At 36.1% G+C, this 23,029-nt stretch overlaps 1 protein-coding gene across 1 annotated transcript in view; it reads left to right on the forward strand.

Moving 5' to 3' along the window:
* Positions 1–22,181, forward strand: part of lhfpl6 (LHFPL tetraspan subfamily member 6) — a 39,105-nt gene extending 16,924 nt beyond the window's left edge. The window contains exons 3-4 of the mRNA XM_048180774.1: positions 19,296–19,394; positions 21,469–22,181. Of these exons, the coding sequence (XP_048036731.1) occupies positions 19,296–19,394; positions 21,469–21,587 (218 nt within the window). The 3' untranslated portion in view covers positions 21,588–22,181. The remainder of the gene's footprint in view (positions 1–19,295; positions 19,395–21,468) is intronic.
* Positions 22,182–23,029: the final 848 nt, after the last annotated feature.

Below are 23,029 nucleotides of genomic sequence, written 5' to 3' on the forward strand. Positions count from 1 at the left end.
CTTTTCCATTTTATTTTACAGGTCCCTTTTGTGTCCACGCTTTGCTGGCACCTTCTCATGCAGACTTTAACAAACAGCAGCTAATTTGTCATGAAAGCTGCCAAAAAAAGCCAGTCGTCCATGGAAAATTCCATCTGTAACAGCAGGTCCGAGCCGGTGCAGGTCTGTCTATGTTTTCACAGTGTTGGGTTGTGATAAGATAGGACTGCACATCCACCTGCCAACCCACATACAGATACAACAGGATGTTAGAATTTTTAGAAATGGACGTAATTGCTATGAAGAGTTCCAGATTGTAAGTATGTGAGTTCTGGAACTCTCTGTCTACGTTCTGACCAGTTGACTTGGCAACCCAGTAGTCAACAATGACATGACGAGCCCTGGCAGCGATAACCCTTCATCCCTGGCAGGCCACTTCACAGATAGTGCTCCGGTAATTGAGACGTAATATGCCCAGTGCAGTTATATATAGATTGAAAAGTGCTTGTTGGAGAAAGTCAGATGAGGAGAAGACAAGCTTATTTATGTGCTAGAACCTCCTCCTTCAGTGGTTTATAAACATTGTACTCCACAAGCACTTACTTTCTTTACTACTGACAAATGGTTCGGTTTGTTTTCACTGGTTTTGCAAAGTCTACAAATAAAGCAATGAATTACAAAAGGTCTTTTTTAATATATATTTGACTCTTTTAACTGGGGTAGCCTAAAATTTAGGGACGCTCCATTTTTAAAATTCTTGCAGATAATTACGTTTTGGCTAATAAATGATAAATGGTTGATATTAAAATTCTGTAATATATGTATAAACAAGCAAAAAATAAAACATTAAAACCAATCATTTTAAACTCTTCAAGTGAGATTAGGCATCACAATAGTAATGTACCATGTGAAAATCGATATTCATTTTGATATTTGCTAAAGATTACATAGTGTTATTAAATTCTTAAAGGTTACTTTTAAAGGTACCCTAGAATCAAAAATTGAATTTACTTTGGCATAGTTGAATAACAAGAGTTCAGTACATGGAAATGACATACAGTGAGTCTCAAACACCATTGTTTCCTCCTTCTTGTGTAAATCTCATTTGTTTAAAAGACCTCCGAAGAACAGGCGAATCTGTTACGTAACAGTCGGGATCATTAATATGTACGCCCCCAATATTTGCATATGCCAGCCCATGTTCAAGGCATTAGACAAGCCAGTATTAACGTCTGGATCTGCACAGCTTGAATCATCAGACTAGGTAAGCAAGCAAGAACAATAGTGAAAAATGGCAGATGGAGCAATAATAACTGACATGATCCATGATTACATGATATTTTTAGTGATATTTGTAAATTGTCTTTCTAAATGTTTCATTAGCATGTTGCTAATGTACTGTTAAATGTGGTTAAAGTTACCATCGTTTCTTACTGTATTCACGGAGACAAGAGCCGTCGCTATTTTCATTTTTAAACACTTGCAGTCTGTATAATTCATAAACACATCTTCATTCTCTATAAATCTCTCCAATAGTGTGTAATGTTAGCTTTAGCCATGGAGCACTATCAAACTCATTCAGAATCAAATGTAAACATCCAAATAAATACTATACTCACATGATCCGAAGCATGCATGCAGCATGCATGACGAACATATTGTAAAGATCCATTTGAGGGTTATATTAGCTGTGTGAACTTTATGCACTGTATTATAGTCAAGAGCTTGGGGGGGGGGCAGGGAGCGCGCGATTTAAAGGGGCCGCAGCCTGAATTGGCACATAGTTAATGATGCCCCAAAATAGGCAGTTAAAAAAATGAATTAAAAAAAAATCTATGGGGTATTTTGAGCTGAAACTTCACAGACACATTCAGGGGACACCTTAGACTTATATCTTATGAAAGAACGTTCTAGGGCACCTTTAAGTGAGTGTTGTGTAAATGTAGAAATAGAGTAAATGAGCATGTACAGTTAAATAACATTACAAAATAAAAATATAAAATATTGATATCAGTGCGCTGAACCACTGATTCGAAACAAAAGATTCATAAAGCTTCGAAGCTTCATGATACAGTGTTTTGAAATCGTCCATCAGTAGATATTGTTGCATAAAGTCGTTATTTTTTTATTTTTTTTTGGCACACAAAAAATATTCTCGTCGCTTCATAACATTAAAGTTGAACCACTGTAGTCACATGAATTGTTTTAAATATGTCTTTAGTAGCTTTCAGGGCACTGAAAGTGTTAATTATCTTGCTGTCAATGGAGGCCTCACTGAGCCATCAGATATTATCAAAAATATCTTAATTTGTGTTCCGAAGATGAACGAAGGTCTTACAGGTGTGGAACGACATGAGGGTGAGTAATTAATGACAGAATTTTCATTTTTGGGTGAACTAACCCTTTAAGTAAAAAAAAAACTCCAATATCGGAAGATAACCAATATATTGTGCATCCCTTGTCAATTTAACGCACAGCCTTGTGCGTTCTGAATTGTTTCTAGGGCATTACTAATATGGTTGCTAGGGGGTTTTGGGTGGTTGCTAGGTTATTTAATGACCGAAGTCAAAAGCGCCCACCCATGATACTCTGGTCTCTATATGGCTCGGTTGTTGCCTTGAATAGGATTTTTTTCCTCCTTATTTTGTCCACCACCTAATAATTGTATGCCCAGTTTCTTGTTTAATACACACCACTAGTAATTAGACATACAAATGCTTTTATTCATGTTTTTTTCTTGTCTATTCATCATCTAGTTCTAGTTTCTGTATCTTCTAATACACTGCCGCAGTCACATTCTCTGAACTCTTTATTTGGCGAGCTTTATGACAGAAGACTTGTTGTTGTTGTTGTTGTTGTTGCAGGTTCGATAGACCTCCTGTGCATGATTTGAAAGCTATTGATTTTCCATTTTGTAAGTGTGCTTTAATTATATTGTTAGAAAGTAAATGCAAAAAACATCTCACTTCAGTTTTCCTTCAACCCTGGGAAGAGATATTGGATTTGAATCACTGCAAAATACAGACTGCATTGGTAATGCAATACTTACATTGATTTCTTTAGGAGAGAAGTACGAGACTGACAGGAGTGGTAGAGAGTAATCAGAAAAATAACATTCTTCAATATGAAACAAGGGCCAGTGGTTTAACGTGACATATTTAGAAATTCTTTTTTTGTAGCTTATGTTTGACTGTGTGGAGCAGTTTACGCTCAACCCCACAGAGTGAGAGGACATTGTTCATTCAGTCTATTCAAAGCCACTGTCTCTGGGTTTTATGTCTCAACCCACTGAAACTATAATACACTAGAACACATTTTTATAGAATCTGATCAGCGTTGATGACTTTATCAGTGTTTGACTACACTAAATTTACCGTAAAAAAATATGGTAGCGATATTTTAGTTTTTATGGATTTACTTAAAATTAACATTATACTAACATTATATTAACGTTATACCAGTTATGTTTTACTGTAAATTTAACTTACAGTAAAAACGCATTCGAGATGGATTTAAATCCGATCACTCAGACCACTTCAGAAGGTGGTTTGAGACTCATTCCAAATGAAACTGGACAAGTGTAAATACATCTAGTTTCTGAAGCCACATAAGTACTGTAAATTTTACTCACAAAATGGTAAAAAAAAAAAATGATATGAGAGAGATAGCCACACATAAGTAGCTGAATATCTCTTCAGTAAGCCTAAGCACAAACTGCTGCAAATGAAACTGAAGCTCAACACACAGTCATCTTTATTAAAAGCAGTGAGACTATAAATTATTTTACCAGTGCTGATGCCGCTTTCTCTCCTATTGCGGTCTTTGGTGTGAACTCCTTTAAATCATTAAAAGGGTTTTAATGTGTCCTTTTATAATGTGTCCTGAGGTGCACTTATAATGTTAGTATGATTTGTGCATCAAAAATGGTTTTAAAATAATTTAGAAATAAATGCCAATTTTCTACCCTGATTTTAGCTCTCTGACTTGAATGCACTGTTGGAAGGGGTGTGTCTGCTGTGAGACTTCAATGTAAACTAAGATTGGCTAACATCTTTGCATATGAAATAATGTAAGTATTACCTATGGAACTCTCTGGAAAACTAATGCTATGTTTTTACCGACTAAAAATGTGATGCTTTGAGCGCTGTTGAGCAGATTCGTAAACACCTCTGGTTGGCAGTTGTTCACGAGCTTAACAGATATGTCTGTGATTGGCTACAATGATCAATGCTTCAAAAACATGTAATAGACATCAATGACGCTCTTCACTGAGTGCTTACACAGATACACATTGGAGCATTTGAAAGCAGGCGTCTATCAGCAGACCGACACTTTCTATATATAATGTAATCACAATTTATATAACAGATTATTTTTTTGCAATTAAGAGAAACAATTTGAAGTTGACCGTTTAGTCACTGGCTTGATTTACTGACTCATAAGCAGCATTAAATGTTTTTGAGACAAAGAATGTCTGACTGTACATGAATCATTACATATCAGAAATCACTGATCACAGATTAGGCCTTAGACATGTTGTGCATTACTGTCGGGTCCATATCTTAAAGTAAACGTCTGTTTGCAAAGCCTGTGGCAAAATTGCCCCTGATTTACCAAAGATTCCACAGTGAAATGTACCGAACAAGCAAATAATGCTCTACTGAGACATTCGAATAGTTGAAATTAAATAACCAGTTTCCTAGCGTTAGGATCCTTTGGATGTTATTTTTAGTCCAGTGATCCTGTATCTCTCTTCCCTCCTTCTCATTTCAGTAACCCACTAGTGGGCGGGGCCAAAGCTGGGATGATGTAGAAATAGGCGTTGATTTGATTCTGCAGTGGTGGTCTTTTGTTGTACTATTACGGCATAATGTGACAAAATGCTTGGTTTCGATAAAGCTGTTTTGGACTAACGATGATGTTTTGAGTTCTGAAACTTACAGGATGGTTTTTTTTATAATACAATGACCTCTTACATTTCAAAAGATCAAGGAAAATTTGATTTCTCAGTTCATGACCCCTTTAAATGTGCATATAGAGCGGGAAATGAAGATCAGATTTATATTTATTCGGTTTTAACAAATCAGATAGCTATCTGATCAGAGAAAACCCAAGTGACCAGGTGTTAACAGGCCCTTAAACAGTATAATATTGTGAAATATTATTACATTTTAAAATGACTGTTTTTTATTTGAATACAATTTAATTATATTCAGCAAAGCTGAATTTTCACCATCATTTCTCTAGTCTTCAATGTCACATGTTCCTTCAGAAATCATTCTAATATGCTGATTTGGTGCTCAAGAAACATTTATTATTATTATTATTAATGTTGAAAGTTGCTGCTTAATATTTTTGTGAAAACATTTTTTAATTTATCATTGATGAATAGAAAAAAGAACAGCATTTATTTGAAACAGAAATATTTTGTAACATTATTAATGTATTTATATAGTTAATGCATCTTTGCTGAATTAAAGTATTAATAAAAAAAAAAAAATAAATAAAAAAAAAACTTTTGAACAGTGCTGTAGTCCAAAACAGGCATTGATTACTTCATCAAACATGTTCAAATTAGTTCAAATTAGCTCAAATTGTTCCTTTGTTGTAAGTCATTGTGACCACTGACCATTGTGATGTCTTGCTGTTCTTTCAGCATCTTGCATCAAAGCATTGTGCTTTTTAAAGGTGCCCTAGAACTTCTTTTTAAAAGATGCAATATAAGTCTAAGGTGTCCCCTGAATGTGTCTGTGAACTTTCAGCTCAAAATACCCCATAGATTTTTTTTTATTCATTTTTTTAACTGCCTGTTTTGGGGCATCATTAACTATGCACCGATATATAGGTTGCGGCCCCTTTAATTCTCGTGCTCCCCTGCCCCCGGAGCTTGCGCTTGCCTTGAACAGCATAAACACAGTTCACACAGCTAATATAACCCTCAAAATGGATCTTTACAAGATGTTTGTCATGCATGCTGCATGCATACATCGGATCATGTGAGTATTGTATTTATTTGGATGTTTACATTAGATTCTGAATGAGTTTGATAGTATGCTCCGTAGCTAAAGCTAACATTACAGACTATTGGAGAGATTTATAAAGAATGAAGTTGTGTTTATGAATTATACAGACTGCAAGTGTTTAAAAATGAAAATAGCGACGGCTCTCTTGTCTCCGTGAATACAGTAATAAACGATGGTAACTTTAACCACATTTAACAGTACATTAGCAACATGCTAACGAAACATTTAGAAAGACAATTCACAAATATCACTAAAAATATCATGTAATCATGGATCATGTCAGTTATTATCGCTCCATCTGCCATTTTTCGCTATTGTTCTTGCTTGCTTACCTAGTCTGATGATTCTGCTGTGCACATCCAGACATTCTGCCCTTGTCTAATGGCTTGAACATGAGCTGGCATATGTAAATATTGGGTAAATAATGTAAATATGTAAATAATTTACGTAACAGTCGGTGTTATGTTGAGATTCGCCTGTTCTTTGGAGGTCTTTTAAACAAATGAGATTTATATAAGAAGGAGGAAACAATGGAGTTCAGTGTTTTCCATGTACTGAACTCTTGTTATTCAACTATGCCAAGGTAAATTCAATATTTAATTCTAGGGCACCTTTAAGACAATACAGAGTGTTTAAATTTCTGTCTTCACCAGTTGTTTGAGAGCCTATTTTACTTGCTTGTTTGAGAGCCTATTTTAATAGTTCCACTGTTTTACTTTCTGGTTGTAGCTCACTAGGAAAAAAAAGAGTCACGGTCACCTTCTCAAGCTGAAGAAAAGGACACAGTATTGATCATGACGGGACAGATCAATAGGAAGATAATCACTCTTGACCCCAGTGCCACTGTGACCTGTAAGAGGGCATGCATGGTTCTTTGTGCTGATAAAAATGTATAGAGACATAGTAAAGAGCAGTTTTGTTTGTTTGATTTATTTTGTGTGTTCTAGAGCAGGGAAGGTATCATAGTCTCGGGGGGACGACAAGAAGTCATAGTCTGTTCTTTGAACTCCTGTTACAGCTGTCACAGCACAATGTGACAGCCTAGTATGGCAGCGTAGGACGACCTGTGATGGACGATTTTTTACACACACACACACACACACACACACACACACACCAATTCTTCACATGAGCAGTGGACTATAAACTAGAGATTTAATTTTCTAGTTGGCAGTCTTTCCATGATTTGTAACCAGGGTTTTCTGTCAGTAGGTGTGTGCGCAATTTGCATCTTTTTAGTGGTGCTTGCTTGGACTTATTGCTCATACTCAGGGTTATGGATTTTAACAAACCTTTAACAATAAGCATTAAACTTTGGCACATAACTAATATCTAATTTGTGCTACAGAATGATACTGCAAATCATGCTGCTTAAATCACAAATGTAGTTTTAAATTATTTATAAGTTTGTACATTTTGTTTTTTGTTTTGTATTGTATTGTGACCATCCAGAACACCCCAGCCTCCACCTAGTGACGTGATAAAAACCAAGAGAGTAGCAGTGAATAGTGGCTTCTGAAAATGTAAGAATCTAGTTGATCATTTGTTCTGAAGAACTTTATCCTTCAGAATAACATGTGACACTCCGTTTCAAACTCCCCTCCCCCGATATATCTCATTTTAATATCATCTATCACTGTTTCCCTTAAAAAATCATTTTCTTTTCACTCTCTATTTGCCTCATCAACCTTTGGCGTATCTTTGAAGTCGATGTTCACGTCTTCACTAATGTTTCTGATGGAAACCTCTGGGTCTGTTTATTTCACTATAGCTATGCATGTTAATACTTTCTGATTTCACTTTGCAAAAATATCACTGCTTTTATAAACTGGAGTACAAAAGACATCCAATTCACCCTCTGTTGCTATATAGGTGAGATTTTTTATTTTTTTCATTATTATTATGGCAGAGTATCAAACCTGGAATATTACACAGGGGAAAGAGAAAGTGAAATTGTATTAGGGTGTCTTGATATCATCCCACAGCAATCCATTTCCTCTGAGCTTAACTGGGATTTTCTTTCCCACATCCAAGCTGATGATGACTGTACTTGTGATGCATGTCTTCTAGGCAGTGACCTTGAATTCTCTTTTTCTCTCCTTTTAGTAGATACCGATTGTGATGAAGAGTAAATTTCCTAATGTGGGACCTCACTTCACACTGGCGTTTTTCATTGGTATGATACTGGGAGTGATTTTTCACACCTCCTATCCACCTTTACATGTTTTCCATAACTTTCTTTGATGTCATTCGTTCCCGTCTTTTTTTACCCTTCAGATTCCTGCTCCACTGCTCTTCCATGATCAAAGCGCCTTTTCTATTTTAAATGACATCTTGAAAGGGAGAAAAATATTAAAAGGGTCCAGACTTTTTCTGCATGGCAGAAACCTTACATGCAAGCTATTAATATCCAATTTTAACAAAGTAGAAGGCAGGGAACATTTAAAGTGAACTGAATTTGATTTGAATTAAACGCTGACTTTCATTTAAGGTGTTAAAATCCTGTCTTAATATGTAGAGATAGCTATAATTAAGCAATTTGTAGGTTGATTCCAACAAAAAAGTGTGAACTGGCAAATTCAAAACATGGCTTTGTTTGTTTTTGCAGCCTAACCTGCCCGACAACAGCAAAATTGGCTCAATCAATGGCATGACTTTGGGGTAGAGCTTTCTGTTTGGGTGACCAACAGCAGATTGGCTGACCTGTTTTAGCTTCAAAACGTGTACAGCTCAAAAGGGATAGATCAGTGAAATATGAAAATTAATCTTTTACTTACCTTCAAGTGTATGTGTGTTTTTTCTCCATACTGTAAAAGTCATTGGGTTCCAAAGTTGTTTAGGATCCTCTTGACTTTCATTGTATGGACAAAAACATTCTTTTATGAATTTTATTAACAGTATCTTTTATGTTTCACATATGAACATTACAGGTTTGTAACGACATGAGGGTGAGTAAATGATGCCCGAACTTTTATTTTTGAGTGAACTATCCCTTTAACATTCAAGCTTCATGGGTAATGAGTGAAGTTTATTTACAGCTCTTACATAAAGTACTTCTCAGATAATATCTGAGTCACTTGATATTTGATGACACACTTCTAGAGCTTCTACTAGAACAATGAAACTTTGTTCTTTTTCTGAGAACCTCTCGACTGTCATTTAACATCTGGTATTGATAGAAGCTGTGGGTCTTTTGGGAAGGTTCCTCCCATCGGTTCTTTTTCTCAACTCTCTCCTGCTGATTCCTGAATGACGTCGTCTCCTCTGAGTAGGAATGTACTGTGTTGTAACTGCATCCAGATGTTTCCAATGTTGACTTCAACCAAACTCAATAAACTTCCCATTCTCTCTAGGGTTAAAAAGAAAAGCAACACTGCAACATCTGCAAGAATGTTATGTTGAAACTAGTGAAATCATTGGGGTGCTGAAAGCAAGACTCTAGAAGCACTACAGATCATAATCTGTTTATGAAGGCTTTCTACTTTCTTGTCTCAAAACACACAGGTAGTGTGCGGGTTAGGACAACAATGCCTTAATTTTCCCTATTTAATCCTCAATCCTAAATCCTGTTCAAGAGTTTGTGGGTGGTCTGGGAAAGTCCTCTGGCTTCAGAAAATAATTGGTCAAATAATCAAAATGCATACTTTCAGAAGCAATATGAACAAAAATTAATTTCCTTTAGGGTTTGAGGAGATCGATTGGTTTAAAGTCAAATGAATTTGAAATTATTTGAGGTCAGGTAGATGATGACACAATTTCCAGTTTAATGCAAATAATCAAACTTGAAACGAAAACTCGTTCTGTAATATTTAACAGGAAGATGGTGTGGAATATAAATGTTGCGTCATTCTCAAAAGGCTCTTAATTTCAGGTTCGAGTTGGCTTTGGTTTGTGTGGATATGATTTTCCACCATATGCTGCTATAATGGAGCCATCTGTGATCAGATCTTCTAGCCAAGATGTCACACACTGATGTTAATGACAGGAGGGGATGCTTGAACATGGAGACCAAGGTTGGTCATACAAAGCCTTCAGGGCTCCATTTTCAAGAGTGTTTTATCTAAATGAGGGACACTAAAGCCAAGAACTGCCTCTGTTTCAGGTCTATTTCAATAGCCAGGGAGAGTTGTTGCAGTCCACCAAATTATATTCTTAATTTATTTTGTGGCAAAATAAACTTAGGCAACATTGCAATGTGACTGCAGTTCTTTTTATTTGGGCAATAAATGGATAACATGCAAAAAAGTCACTGGGGTTCAGAGTTGTTTTAGACCCCACTTACTTTCATTAAATTGGCAAAAACAATTGAAATGTTCAACAAAATATCTTCTCGTGTTCCTCAGTAGGCTCTGCTGATTAACGTGGCACCCGGCCTGGAGCCTCATCATCCCTCAGAAGTGCCTGCTTATGAGAACATGAGTGGACTTTGTCTAAACTTGCAGACCTCACATTGACCCGTTTGTCATGGCCTTTCATCTTTGACCTGACACTCCCTCCTGAGAGAGGCAGCAGTAGTATTCCTAATCGTCAGGCTGGTTTTGCAGCAGCTGCATTTGAACACTTCGGCAGTCATTAAAGTCTTCTGAAATAATTTTGTTTAACAGACCAAACATCCATTATGATGTTAATAGGATTGGAATTTAGCAACAATTAATTGTATTAAAATAATATATTAGAAAAATGTTATGTCCAAGATGAATAGATCAGATTGAGAGCCATTCTTTTTGCAAGCTTTTGGACATGGGCCATTTTCACAAATATGACTGCACTGCAGATTAATTTTAGTATTAGAATATTATTATAATCATTCAATTTGTGGTTGAAATGTAATTCTTTGGTTACTGGTTGGTTTAAACCAGTATTGTTGTTATTATTATCTAATCTATTAAACATTGTTTTCGTTAGTTAATGCTGAAATTAAATAAAATAAAATATTAGATTAAAAACTTTAACTTAATTAGAAATTAAAAATTTTGCCTTGGCAACATTACTAAAAATTAAACATGTAAATTAAAGGATTTATTCACATTCAAATGAAAATTACCCCAAACTTGACCCACCCTCAAGCCATCCTAGGTGTATATGACTTTCTTCTTTCTGATGAAGACAATCAGATCCATCCATCATAAACGTACTCCACACAGCTCCGGGGGGTTAATAAAGGCCTTCTGAAGCGAAGCGATGCGTTTGTCTAAAAAAATATCCATATTTAACAAGTAATGAAGTAAAATATCTAGCTTCCACCAGACCGCCTTCCGTATTCAAGTTACGAAGAAATGTAAACTCGCGTTGGGTCAGTGAAGCTTTTTCTGTAAGTTGAATAGAGAAGGCGCAGGATGTAGTTCACTTTAAAATGAAAATTACCCCAAGCTTTACTCGCCCTCAAGCCATCCTAGGTGTAATTGACTTTCTTCTTATATTAATACTAATTGAAATATTAATAAATTCTATAATGGTATGTAAATAATACTATAATAACACTGATTCGAACCACTAACCCAAAGTATAAGCATATAAGCAATGGCAAATTTGATGCTTGCGTTAGCAGTAGTAAATATATATTGCTGTATCTTCAAGTCAGCAGAGATATTTATCAATACAGAAGAGGACTGTCTAGTCTAGTATACAGTCCAAAGTATATCTGAGCACTTAACAAATGATCAGGCCGAGAGGCTCATCTTTAAGCCAGCGTAACACAATTCTTCATCCTCCCTGGCCTTGGAGATGCTTATTTTTCTGAGAAGCATAGAGGGAATGTGAGTGGGTGGGCAGGAGAGAGCAAGAGTGCAGGCATGGAGCCAGACATCTAGGTCATGAAAGAGCTCTGATAAAATATCCCAAAGCCTATAAGGCGCACTAGCACCATCTGAATGCCTCCCTTCCATGAAAATGATGGTTATGTCAGGACAGTGCACTCCAGTTCTTAGGAATGACTGCTTTCAACATTATAATGAGGACCAGCTGGGTTTTTTTCTCAATCAGAAGCGATCGCAGCCTGCCAAGTCTTTTTAATAAAGAGGGGCAGATTTACGCCAACATCAAAGTGAGATGCTAGATGTCTGACATTGTTCGTCTGCCTTGTGCCAAACTGTATGGAAAGGGAAGAGCATGATCAATGATAGTGGCATTATCAAAAATTTGAAGACAGATTGCTTCTGAAGAAACTTCACACAAACCTGTGTTTGTGTGTCCCAAGATTTAAAATACATTTTTAATCTTGGCTAGCATGTGGCATAATTTGACAAAATAAGTATTTTTGTTTTAGAAATATTGACTTTGTAATGTAATTACACACTGGTTGCAAATTAAGGGATTAGTTCAATTTAAAGGATTAGTTCACTTCAGAATTAAAATTTCCTGATAATTTACTCATCCCCATATCATCCAAGATGTTTATGTCTTTCTTTCTTCACTCGAAAAGAAATTAAGGTTTTTGAGCAAAACATTCCAGGACTTTTCTCCATTTAATGGACTTCAACCGCTACCAACGGGCTGAAGGTCCAAATTGCAGTTTCAGTGCAGCTTCAAAGGGCTCTACACGATCCCAGCCGAGGAATAAGGGTCTTATCTAGCAAAACAATCGGTCATTTTCTAAAAAACAATTATATACTTTTTATCCACAAATGTTCCTCCAACTTAAATCGTCCGACATCGTTGTTTTACCTGCTCGCTACTTCCAGCTACGTCACGTGTGACCTTTCCAGTGTGATTACGTAATGCGTATATGTGTGGTTAAAAAGTTTTTTTTTTTTTTTTTAGAAAATGACCGATCGTTTCGCTAGATAAGACCCTTATTCCTCGACTGGGATCATGTAGAGCCCTTTGAAGCCGCACTGAAACTGCAATTTGGACCTTCAGCCCGTTGGTAGCTGTTGAAGTCCACTAAATGGAGAAAAGTCCTGGAATGTTTTCCTCAAAAACCTTAATTTCTTTTCGACTGAAGAAAGAAAGACATGAACATTTTGGATGACATGGGGGTGAGTAAATTATCAGGAAATTTTAATTCTGAAGTGAACTAATCCTTTTAAAGACTTGTAAAAAACATATCTCTCAAAGGTACACTGTAAACAAAACTGCATGCGTTTTGCGGAAGAATATTGTTTTGGTTGTGCTTCGGCTCTGTGTGAATGTGCGGATGAATATAACCCTTCATAATAGATAATGCTTTACGAGGAACTCTATTAGAAAGCTTCATATGGCAGTTTAGCTGTTCAATAAAATACCTTACTCATTACACATCCGCAAGAAGCCGGAGCAACTATTTACGGATATGACGAGAGACGCACAGGCGAGTGATGTATGTGTGCAATTGTCCGTGATAACCATTCCATCAGGTCTAAAATATAAACACTTATAATAGGCTTATCATAGTGAATCAGGGTAAGACAAAAACATTGATTGATTGATTGATTGATTGATTGATTGATTGATTGATTTGAGGGCTTTTTAAAATCATAAAATGTACTTTTGAAATATAATTTTTGTCATGGTTCAATTAGCATGGCCACAGGGTTGAAAAAATTAATTATAATATAAAATTATTATTATTATTATTATTATTATTATTAAAGGTCGTGAAATGGACTTTTAAAAAGGGGATTTTCCCTGTTTTTCCCTCTGTGGTCCAGTCTCAGGAAGGGTCATGAAAAATCAACAATGCAACAGAAAATGGCAACATGGCAACAGACCTTCATTTCCATATTCCTTTGATGTGATATCCTCTCTTTTCACTAAAGACTTTGAATCGACAGAGAGGATAGGGTGACTGATTGCAGTGGAGATGAAAGTGGAATGTTTTGAGACTGTTGTCGGCTGTCGGGATGAGAGATCTATCTTATCATTGTGTACTGGAGTGTTTACTGAATCCATGAGTGACTGATACCCACGCGTTCCTTAGAATTGTGTGTGAAATGTGAAGTTCAAGTCATTCCTTTTAGATTACGCAAGATCTTGAAGGTTGCAACTGCCCTGCTGTCCCTTCCTCCCCAGTCTTGTTCCTGGTGGAAAACACTTTATACAGATACGAAGGTATGAAGGTCCTATCTATGTGCACTTACTGAGGAGAGCTTGCGTAAGTTGCAATCAGAGGTGTTGCTCTTAGTGATAAGACCGTTGTCTCAGCTGTCCTGTCTACATTGAAGACCGTGTCTTGTCTCTCTCATTTCCTGAGGTGTTGTCAGGCTTGGTGAACACTGTGGTGTTGACAGTAGACCATCTGCTGTGTTGCACAATAACTACAGTTATTACACCTCCAGAAAACCACCTATTCCATTGTTTTCCCCTGTCAGGGTTTACAGTCCCTCGTCTTTTTTAACTAGCCAAGTTATGTTTTGTTTACTATGCTATGAATTATCTATGTATATTTTTCCTTAGTTAGATTTATAGACTGTTAATGTATTACATTTCTAAATATTTAAATATTTATTATTTAATATTGTTATCATTATTATTATTTTCTAATAAATGTCTACATTCTTTATCAGTAGCTATTGTTTCCATCCACCTATTTTTATGTGCATTTGAGGATATCACATAAAGAAAACAATGGATGGAAATGCCAAGATGCACATAAATTTTAAAAATGTGTATAAAAAATGTATGCGCTCAGTTGAGGCGGATACATTTTTTTATCCAATAAGGAGACATGCGCATAAACTATAAATAAACACATTTACCGAACAAATCCCTCGTTGAACAACAAAAAACTCACATGACTTTGCCTCAACAGTGGATGTGATTGGATATCTGGAATAACCAGTGAACCAATTTCACAGCATCTCAAATGTTGGTTTGGTCATTCTGAAATGCCTGAGCCAAAGTCTGTCATCAGAATGATTTGGTATAATGACCTCCCTGAACTGTCTAACATGATTGCATTCCCAAACACCAGCATCTGAACACAAGATAACAATAACAATAATTTTATTGCGTTTCGTCTGCGCGCTGTGAGATGCAAGTCATTTATGATGTTGAAAAAAAGCAACAGTTTCTCCCCCGATTGCAGCAACTTCCATTTTTATTACAGATATTTTACAATTTTCCAGGAAGTGATGATTTTGTTCTGTTGAATACATAGGATGCAAATGCTGCTTTTTTCGCAAATGTTTTAAGTGATTTTCCAATTTTGCGACCAAGTTAAATTCACAACTTTGGATGGAAACATAGCTAGTTAGTTACTAAATTAAAATCTTTTTTATGAATCTGTGGTGAGATATCTCGAAATTTAGAAATGAGAAGTTTATTAGAAAAAAATTATTTCTATGTATAATTATGTATAAATTCTTCATCAGTTACTAAATAAAATGATTTCTCTCAAATAAAAAAATTATCCATGATGAGGTAAACCCATATTTCTTACATGACAAACATTAACTAATACTAATCCACTTGATATAAACCTACTCATTCCATTTCAGGTTTCTGAAAGCCCGAGTACTGGCAACGCATGTGACATGAGAGTGAGATGATTGAAGTTGATCACTGTTTTTGAAGCCTGATTGAAAATTCAAAACCCTGCCACTCTCCATGCTGGCAGAGCATTGTGTTTAGATAAGGGTTTAAAACAGGATTATGGGTTTTGGGTTAGAGCTTGATCTTGATATATGTGAGCAACATGAGAATCCTTCGAGACGAGATGCCCAGAAGTAGCGTCTTCTATGCAGGATTCTGTTCTCTTATGCTTCTCTCTCTCACACACACACACACACACACACACACACACACACACACTCACTCTTCTGATGCATCTTTATACTTGATTTCCTCAGTGTATAGCAGCTGCAGATAAGGGATTTTGCCCAGCCAGTACACATAATGGTTGCCCTTTTCATCCTGTTATTCTAACACATATGATGTAAACACACAGTGCCATTTTTTCAAGTTAACGCAAAATTCATTTTGGGTTCCTCAGAATCTGAGCTCTGCTGCTTTTAAATCTATTCAGATCCGGTAAACATTACTCGCATGCACAACTGCGACTAGTCAGATTTTATAGTGCACACAATTTCATGCACACTACTTAGTGCATATTAGTTTATTCATAGTTATTTTTTAATGTAGACTTACTAGTGCATACTATTTTTTTTTTGTTGTGCACTTCACTTAGTATATGACACATTTGTAATGAATAGTGTCTGGTTCAGTCTAGTTGTGTAGTACATATCTGTACTTGTAAACATTATCTAGTGCATACTGTTTTGTAGTACATATGAAGTGTACACTAGTTTTCTAGAGCATTTTTATTTTTTAGTTCACACACTTTGATTAGCATGAACTTTAATTAGTATGCACTAGGGATGTGCCTGAAGCCAAATACTGATTTCAGAAAGGAAATAACACATTCTATGTGCCTTTCTGAATAAGGTATTCGGCTTCGGGCACATCCCAAGATTGCACTGAATATGCACTATGCACTTCATACTATTTAAAGGGGACCTATAATGCCACTTTTACAAGATGCAATATAAGTCTCTGGTGTCCCCAGAATGTGTCTGTGAAGTTTCAGCTCAAAATATCTAACGGGTCATTTATTATAGCTTGTCAGATTTGCCCCTATTTGGGTGTGAGCAAAAACAGTGTTTTTGTGTCGCTTTAAATGCAAATGAGCTGCTTTCCAAAAGAGGGCGGAGCTTTAACAGCTCATGTTCGGTTGCTTAAAGGTGCTCTAAGTGATGTCACGCATTTTTAGGCCAAACATTTTTTGTCACATACAGCAAACATCTCCTCACTATCCGCTAGCTGCCTGTCCCTTGAACACACTGTAAAAAAACGCGGTCTCTGTAGTCGCCACAAGCTCCGAAAACGGCAATAAAAACAAACTGGTGCAGCCTGGACCATGAATCATAATAAACATGCTCCAGCCAATAACCGACAAGAATGATTTTAAATGCGCGTTCATGACTGTTTCAGGAAGCACGGAGGGAGAGGGAGAGAGGAGGAGGAGGAGGGAGGGTCTAGCTAGCCTCTGTTTTGTTTGACAACACTTCGAACGTCAACAGGAAGTTACTCCACCCAGGATCGCTTAGAGAACCTTTAACAATAACAAAGCTGGAGAATCTCACACAGTCAAAATAAGTAACGGTTAGTAACGTTACTGGATCAGTTACTGCAATCAGTAACGTCAGTAATGGTGTTCAGCATTACATTATTCAAATGTAACACTGATGGAGAGACTCAGGAAGAAGTTACAACTTTTAGAACGCAACTGGACGTTTCTGAATAGTTAGTGGATAAATTTATGTAGTTGCTGTTGAGTTGATTCAACTCATCGACTAGCATGTGCCGTCATGTTAATCTTTTGTGCAAATCCAGTTGAATTGACCCTCGTTTGTGAAGCAGCCCGGCGTAAAATGACGGCATGGCAACAACACTCTACTACAACAACTCTTCCTCTTCTCTAAAGCAGCCTCACGCTCTTTGTTGCGTGTTCCTGGGGGCTGGGTTTATGTAAATTTTAGGGTTAGTAATGTCACTAATTCTTTAAAAGTAAATATCCCCCTTTGCATTGAACTTTGAGCGCTGAAACTTTGCAGATGTTGTTTATGCTCAAACAGCAACATTACACACTAACTAAAGTTAAAAAGTGAAATCATGATCAGCCACCCCTTTAAGAACTTTCTAGTGGTAATATGACTTTGAAAACACATTGCTACCAGAAGCCTATTGCAGGCCAACAAGCTGCTTTTTTCAGATTCTGAGTGTGCAGCTCTCCGTCCCTATTGTTCACTTTATCACTGTCAGTTTTTCCTCACCTTTTCTGTGACGAACGGACCTCCTTGTTTCACACAGTACTGCAACAGTCCATTTTTGTCTTGGTCAAGGAGAATTGCTGCACTCGCAACATTAGAAACCTCGCCATACGCGCTCGACCACGTGATAGGGTGAAATGAGTGTGCCGCTGCAATCCGTAAAGTTAATTTCTGCATAAGTCAGCATAAGTACTTTTCATGGTCTCACATACACATAATAACTTGCCCAATATCAATGTATCGATTACTCATTCATAACTTCTCTGATTGCCTCAGAGAAACAGGAAAGTGAAAGAATGTAAAAGCTTATTTCCCTTCCCTCCATATTTCCTTGCAGTTTTGAACTCTGAAGTAGAATGTCATTTTTATAAGTGCCTGACTCAGTGTAATGGATTTTCAGGCCTACTGTAATGGATGCAAAGAAAAGAAGACATTTGAAGAATTTTAAAGACGAGTTTTGAAATGTCTAACAAGGAGCGATTCCTACAGAACTGGTATACTAATGCCGGAATCTAGGCTTTTTTATATCAAAGAATAGCCATGACATCAAAGTAAGTCCAAATGAAAGTGCTTCATTCCAAAAATAAACTTTGTTACTGGGCTTTAGCTTGCACCGCAGTGTGGGAGTGTTCTTTGTGTTTAGTCTTCTGTCCTTTCATTATCTCGGACAACAACTGCTCGGCAAAGACAACTTGAGATGATCACACACCCATCATTTGTAACCAGACACAAAGAGAACCAAACATTACATGACACACATAATATGCACACAACAGCACTAGCTGCTAAATATGTGTTCCATGCACACTGTTAGACATGGCAAAGTCACTGTATATCTATTTATTTTCATGTAATTTCTCTCTCTCTTTCTCTCACACTCTCTCCCTCTCTATCTATTTATCTATCTATATTATATATATATAAAGAGACTGACACTAGCAACCATAATAGAGTGCATCGTGATAGATGAAGGCACATGGTTTGCAGATGTTTTTTTTATTAGGAAACATTCTGGTAATGATTTAGAGCTCACTGGAGAGGAGGAGCCACATTGAAACTACAGTTTTATATATTTCTTGTGGGAATTACATGCCTGTTTATTTTTGCTGAATTGGTAAGAACATAAAAGGGGAAATATGAAATAATTCCCAAGAAGCTCATTTATAAATAGGCTACTTGCTGCATTCATTATCATATTTTCATTGCTGTTTGGATCTTGAGCCCAGATGAAAACAAGATTTGTGCTTTATCGTCTCTGCGGAGGTGTGTGTTTGCATTTGCGTGTGATAGAGTATCTGTGTCAAATGGAGAAAAAAACACAAGCTAATGATCCTGCATTGTTTGCAGTAAAACAAATAATAGCTTTTCAGACCGATGACAAAATGTGTGAAGCTTTCATGGCTATCATCTATTTTTCGAGAGATATCACGCTCTCCTCCTCGCACAGCGGGGAACTATGTGAGCTCTCTTAGTCATGTCTTAAAGTTCTACTTCTTGTGTACTTTTGGGTATTTTCGTATTCATAGTGTGTTTTCTCTCTCTGCAGGGCTGCTGATCGGATCTGGATGTGCCCTGTACCCTTTAGGGTGGGACAGTGAAGAGGTCAGACAGACTTGCAGCAACAGTTCCGACCAGTTCGATCTTGGTATGTTTATCTTGGTACATATATTGCGACACAAAATTTCAGATTTTAATTTAGGCCTATAACGCAAACTAGGGGTGTACCAATTTTGAAATTTAAAAATATTAGATATCAATCTACATTTTATGAGACTTATTACAATTTATACACTCTACCATTTAAAAGTTTGGGGTCAGTAAGATTTTTCTTTTAAAGAACTTAATACTTTTATTCAGCAAGAATTTATTAAATTGATCAACAGTGACAGTAAAGACATACAGTACAGTCCAAAAGTTTGGAACCACTAAGATTTTTAATGTTTTTAAAAGAAGTTTTGTCTGCTCACCAAGGCTACATTTATTTAATTAAAAATACAGTAAAAAACAGTAATATTGTGAAATATTATTACAATTTAAAATAACTGTTTTCTATTTGAATATATTTCACAAAGTAATTTATTCCTGTGATGGCAAAGCTGAATTTTCAGCATCATTACTCCAGTCTTCAGTGTCACATGATCCTTCAGAAATCATTCTAATATGCTGATCTGCTGCTCAAGAAACATTTAATGTGTACAATTGTACAAAATATTTGTGTACAATATTTTTTTTCACATTGAAAATAATCATAAATGTTTATTGAGCAGCAAATCAGCATATTGAGATGCAGAATGATTTCTGAAGGATCATGTGACACTGAAGACTGGAGTAACGATGCTGAAAATTCAGCTTTGCATTACAGGAATAAATTACTTTGTCAAATATATTTAAATAGTACACAGTTATTTTAAATTGTAATAATATTTCACAATTTTACTGTTTTTTACTGTTTTTTTAATTAAATAAATGTAGCCTTGGTGAGCAGACGAAACTTCTTTTAAAAACATTAAAAATCTTAGTGGTTCCAAACTTTTGGACTGTACTGTATATAATGTTCAAATGTTCTTTTAAAGTTTATATTCATCAAAGAATGCTGAAAAAAATATCGTTTTCCACAAAAATATTAAGCAGCACGAATGTTTTCCACATGATAATGATAAGAAATGTTTCATGAGCACCAAGCATATTAGATATTCAGCATATTAGAATGATTTCAGAAGATCATGTGAAAATAAAAACTGAAGGAATGGCTGCTGAAAATTCAGCTTTGGCATCACAGGAATAAATTACATTTTAAAGGCACAATATGTAAATTTCACCGCTAGAGGTCGCTTAATTCAAAACTAAGGCATAACTTGATGACACCTTGATTTGGCGGAATCATGGGAGGTGTTGTCTTCACGTCTACAGCCGGTGGAGAAGAATCTGATGAGACACGGGCAGAAATCATATTCTTGGATGAACTAATGTATTAAACATATATCAGGCATGGTAAAACATGGTATTCACTGTAAATCAAGAAAACAGGATTTAAACAATAAGACTTACTCTGTTGAGCTTTATAACAATTATTTGTTTTCTGTCAATAAATGTATCCAAACAGTTGCTCACCTGTCTAATAAAACACATAATTTATTAAAGCGTCTTTGGTGTTTCCATGGTTTCTACAAAATAAAACCAGAAATCGAGGGTAACGCGATGTCATTGATAGGCGACGCACGGATACGGTTCGTGTCCTTGTTAAAATTGCTTATTTCTCTGGATTTAAACATTCTTGGACACATTTGGAATAATGTAAGTACACAAGTCAACAAAATATATTTATACATTGTTCTAGTGGTTAGGGTTAGGATAGGATTTAAAATATATTCAAATAGAAAACATTTATTTTAAATTGTAATAACATTTGACAATATTTCTGTTTTTTTTTTTTTTTTTTTTTTTTTATATATAAATGCAGCCTTAAGGTCTAAAAACCTTTCCAACCCCAAACATTTCAAAATTATAAGAAAGAAAAGAAAGATGTCTCTTATGCTCATCAAACCTGCATTTATTTGATCAAAAATACAGAAAAAAAACAGTAATATTGTGAAACATTTAAAACAATGGTTTTCTTTTTCAATATACTTTAAAATGTATTTCTGTGATGTAAAGCTGAATTTTCATCAGCCATTATTCCTTCAGAAATCTGTTGAATATCTGGTTTATGTTTCTTCCAGGTTCTTGTGAGATCGGATGGGCTTATTATTGCACTGGGGCTGGGGCTGTGGTGGCCATGCTTCTGTGCACATGGATGGCATGTTTTGCAGGGAAGAAGCAGAAACACTATCCTTACTAAACATGAGCACAAACCAACAGTAGAGGAAACTATGAACACCACATATATGGGCATGGCTTTCATTCTTTGATTCAGAGAGCTTCTACATCCAGTGCGCTTCCCTAACACTTCTCATATACAAGGAGACATGACTGAAGGCTGACCTTTCCAAGGCAGTACCCACTTGAGATTTTTTCTGTGACTGACCTTTGACCTCCATTGGAATCTTTTGCATTTAAAAGTGATTAAAAAGCATTATGTCAAACGACCTATTGACTTTTGACATTTTGTGTTGAAAAGGACCTACTGTATTACTCTCATTTATCTGTTGTGTTTGTGTAAGAACAGTATTCTTGGTGAGTTGTTGCGTTTTAGTACATTGTGATATTATAACAACCTATTCTATATTATATATTATCATTTATGTCATGTTATTGCCTTAAATGTCTCCGCTGCAATAATATACATCTCAAACGGACTGTGTATTTGCTAATTGTATGTTTGACGATATATTGTCTGATATGATATTTGTTTGTTATTTACAACTTTTATATAACACATGCATAAATGTCCATTATATTTCACTGTATTTGTAAATAAATACTGTGATTTAAACTCAGTCGTTGAGCATAAATCATTTGTATTAGTGTATTTGTGTTTTTTAATGCCTTTTATTTAAACCTTAAACAGAGACTCAGTAAACGTCATTTCTTATCTGCATGATCTGTGTATTTTTAACCTGCATGTATCTTTCTCTTTTCGAATGATGGATTGCCTAGTGTTAATTTCCGACAGGGTGATGCAGTGCTGAAGAATTCGCCGCTGGAATGCGAAACTGCAGGGATCCACACTGCGGGAAGATGTAAAGGCTGATCAGAAGTTATTGACGATCTGCTGTTCCCATTTAGCACTATCAGCAAACCGTCTCGCACACATTGCAGTCAGCTGTTGTTTTAGAAATGCATATGCCTGCCTGAATAAGATGAACTGTTACTGATAATCACAGCATTTCATCAAACCTCCCCCCTTGTTTAACACCTGACTGAAGGGAGGAAAGGTTCAAACAGTTTCCTCCTTGATTAAGCTGAACCTGTCAGTGAGAAGAACAGGCCAATGGTGGAGAGCTGCAGTAAATGTAAGGCAACAGAAAATCAATGTCACACATGGTGGAGTTTTGACAAATGTATTGCTTTGCCAGTTTTTTTACACAAGTTCAGCAAAGATGAGCAGAATCTGGCAGACTTCAGGGAAAACAAGCTGTCTATATGTATTAAGCTCATCTCCCCTCTGCTCTGTGATTTCTTCTTACCTCAACAGTTTTGTTGGACACTTTACTCTCACTATGGTCCATGTCCCTTTGATCCTTCACCTTTTAGACCTGTTCCTTTTTTATAGCATGTTAAAATTGATACTTTTAGTGGTTGAGCAAAAACGAGCCGTTTCAGTGCGGTCCCTTTAAATGC

The sequence above is a fragment of the Megalobrama amblycephala genome, linkage group LG2, assembly GCF_018812025.1.
Source record: "Megalobrama amblycephala isolate DHTTF-2021 linkage group LG2, ASM1881202v1, whole genome shotgun sequence".
NCBI lineage: Eukaryota > Metazoa > Chordata > Actinopteri > Cypriniformes > Xenocyprididae > Megalobrama > Megalobrama amblycephala.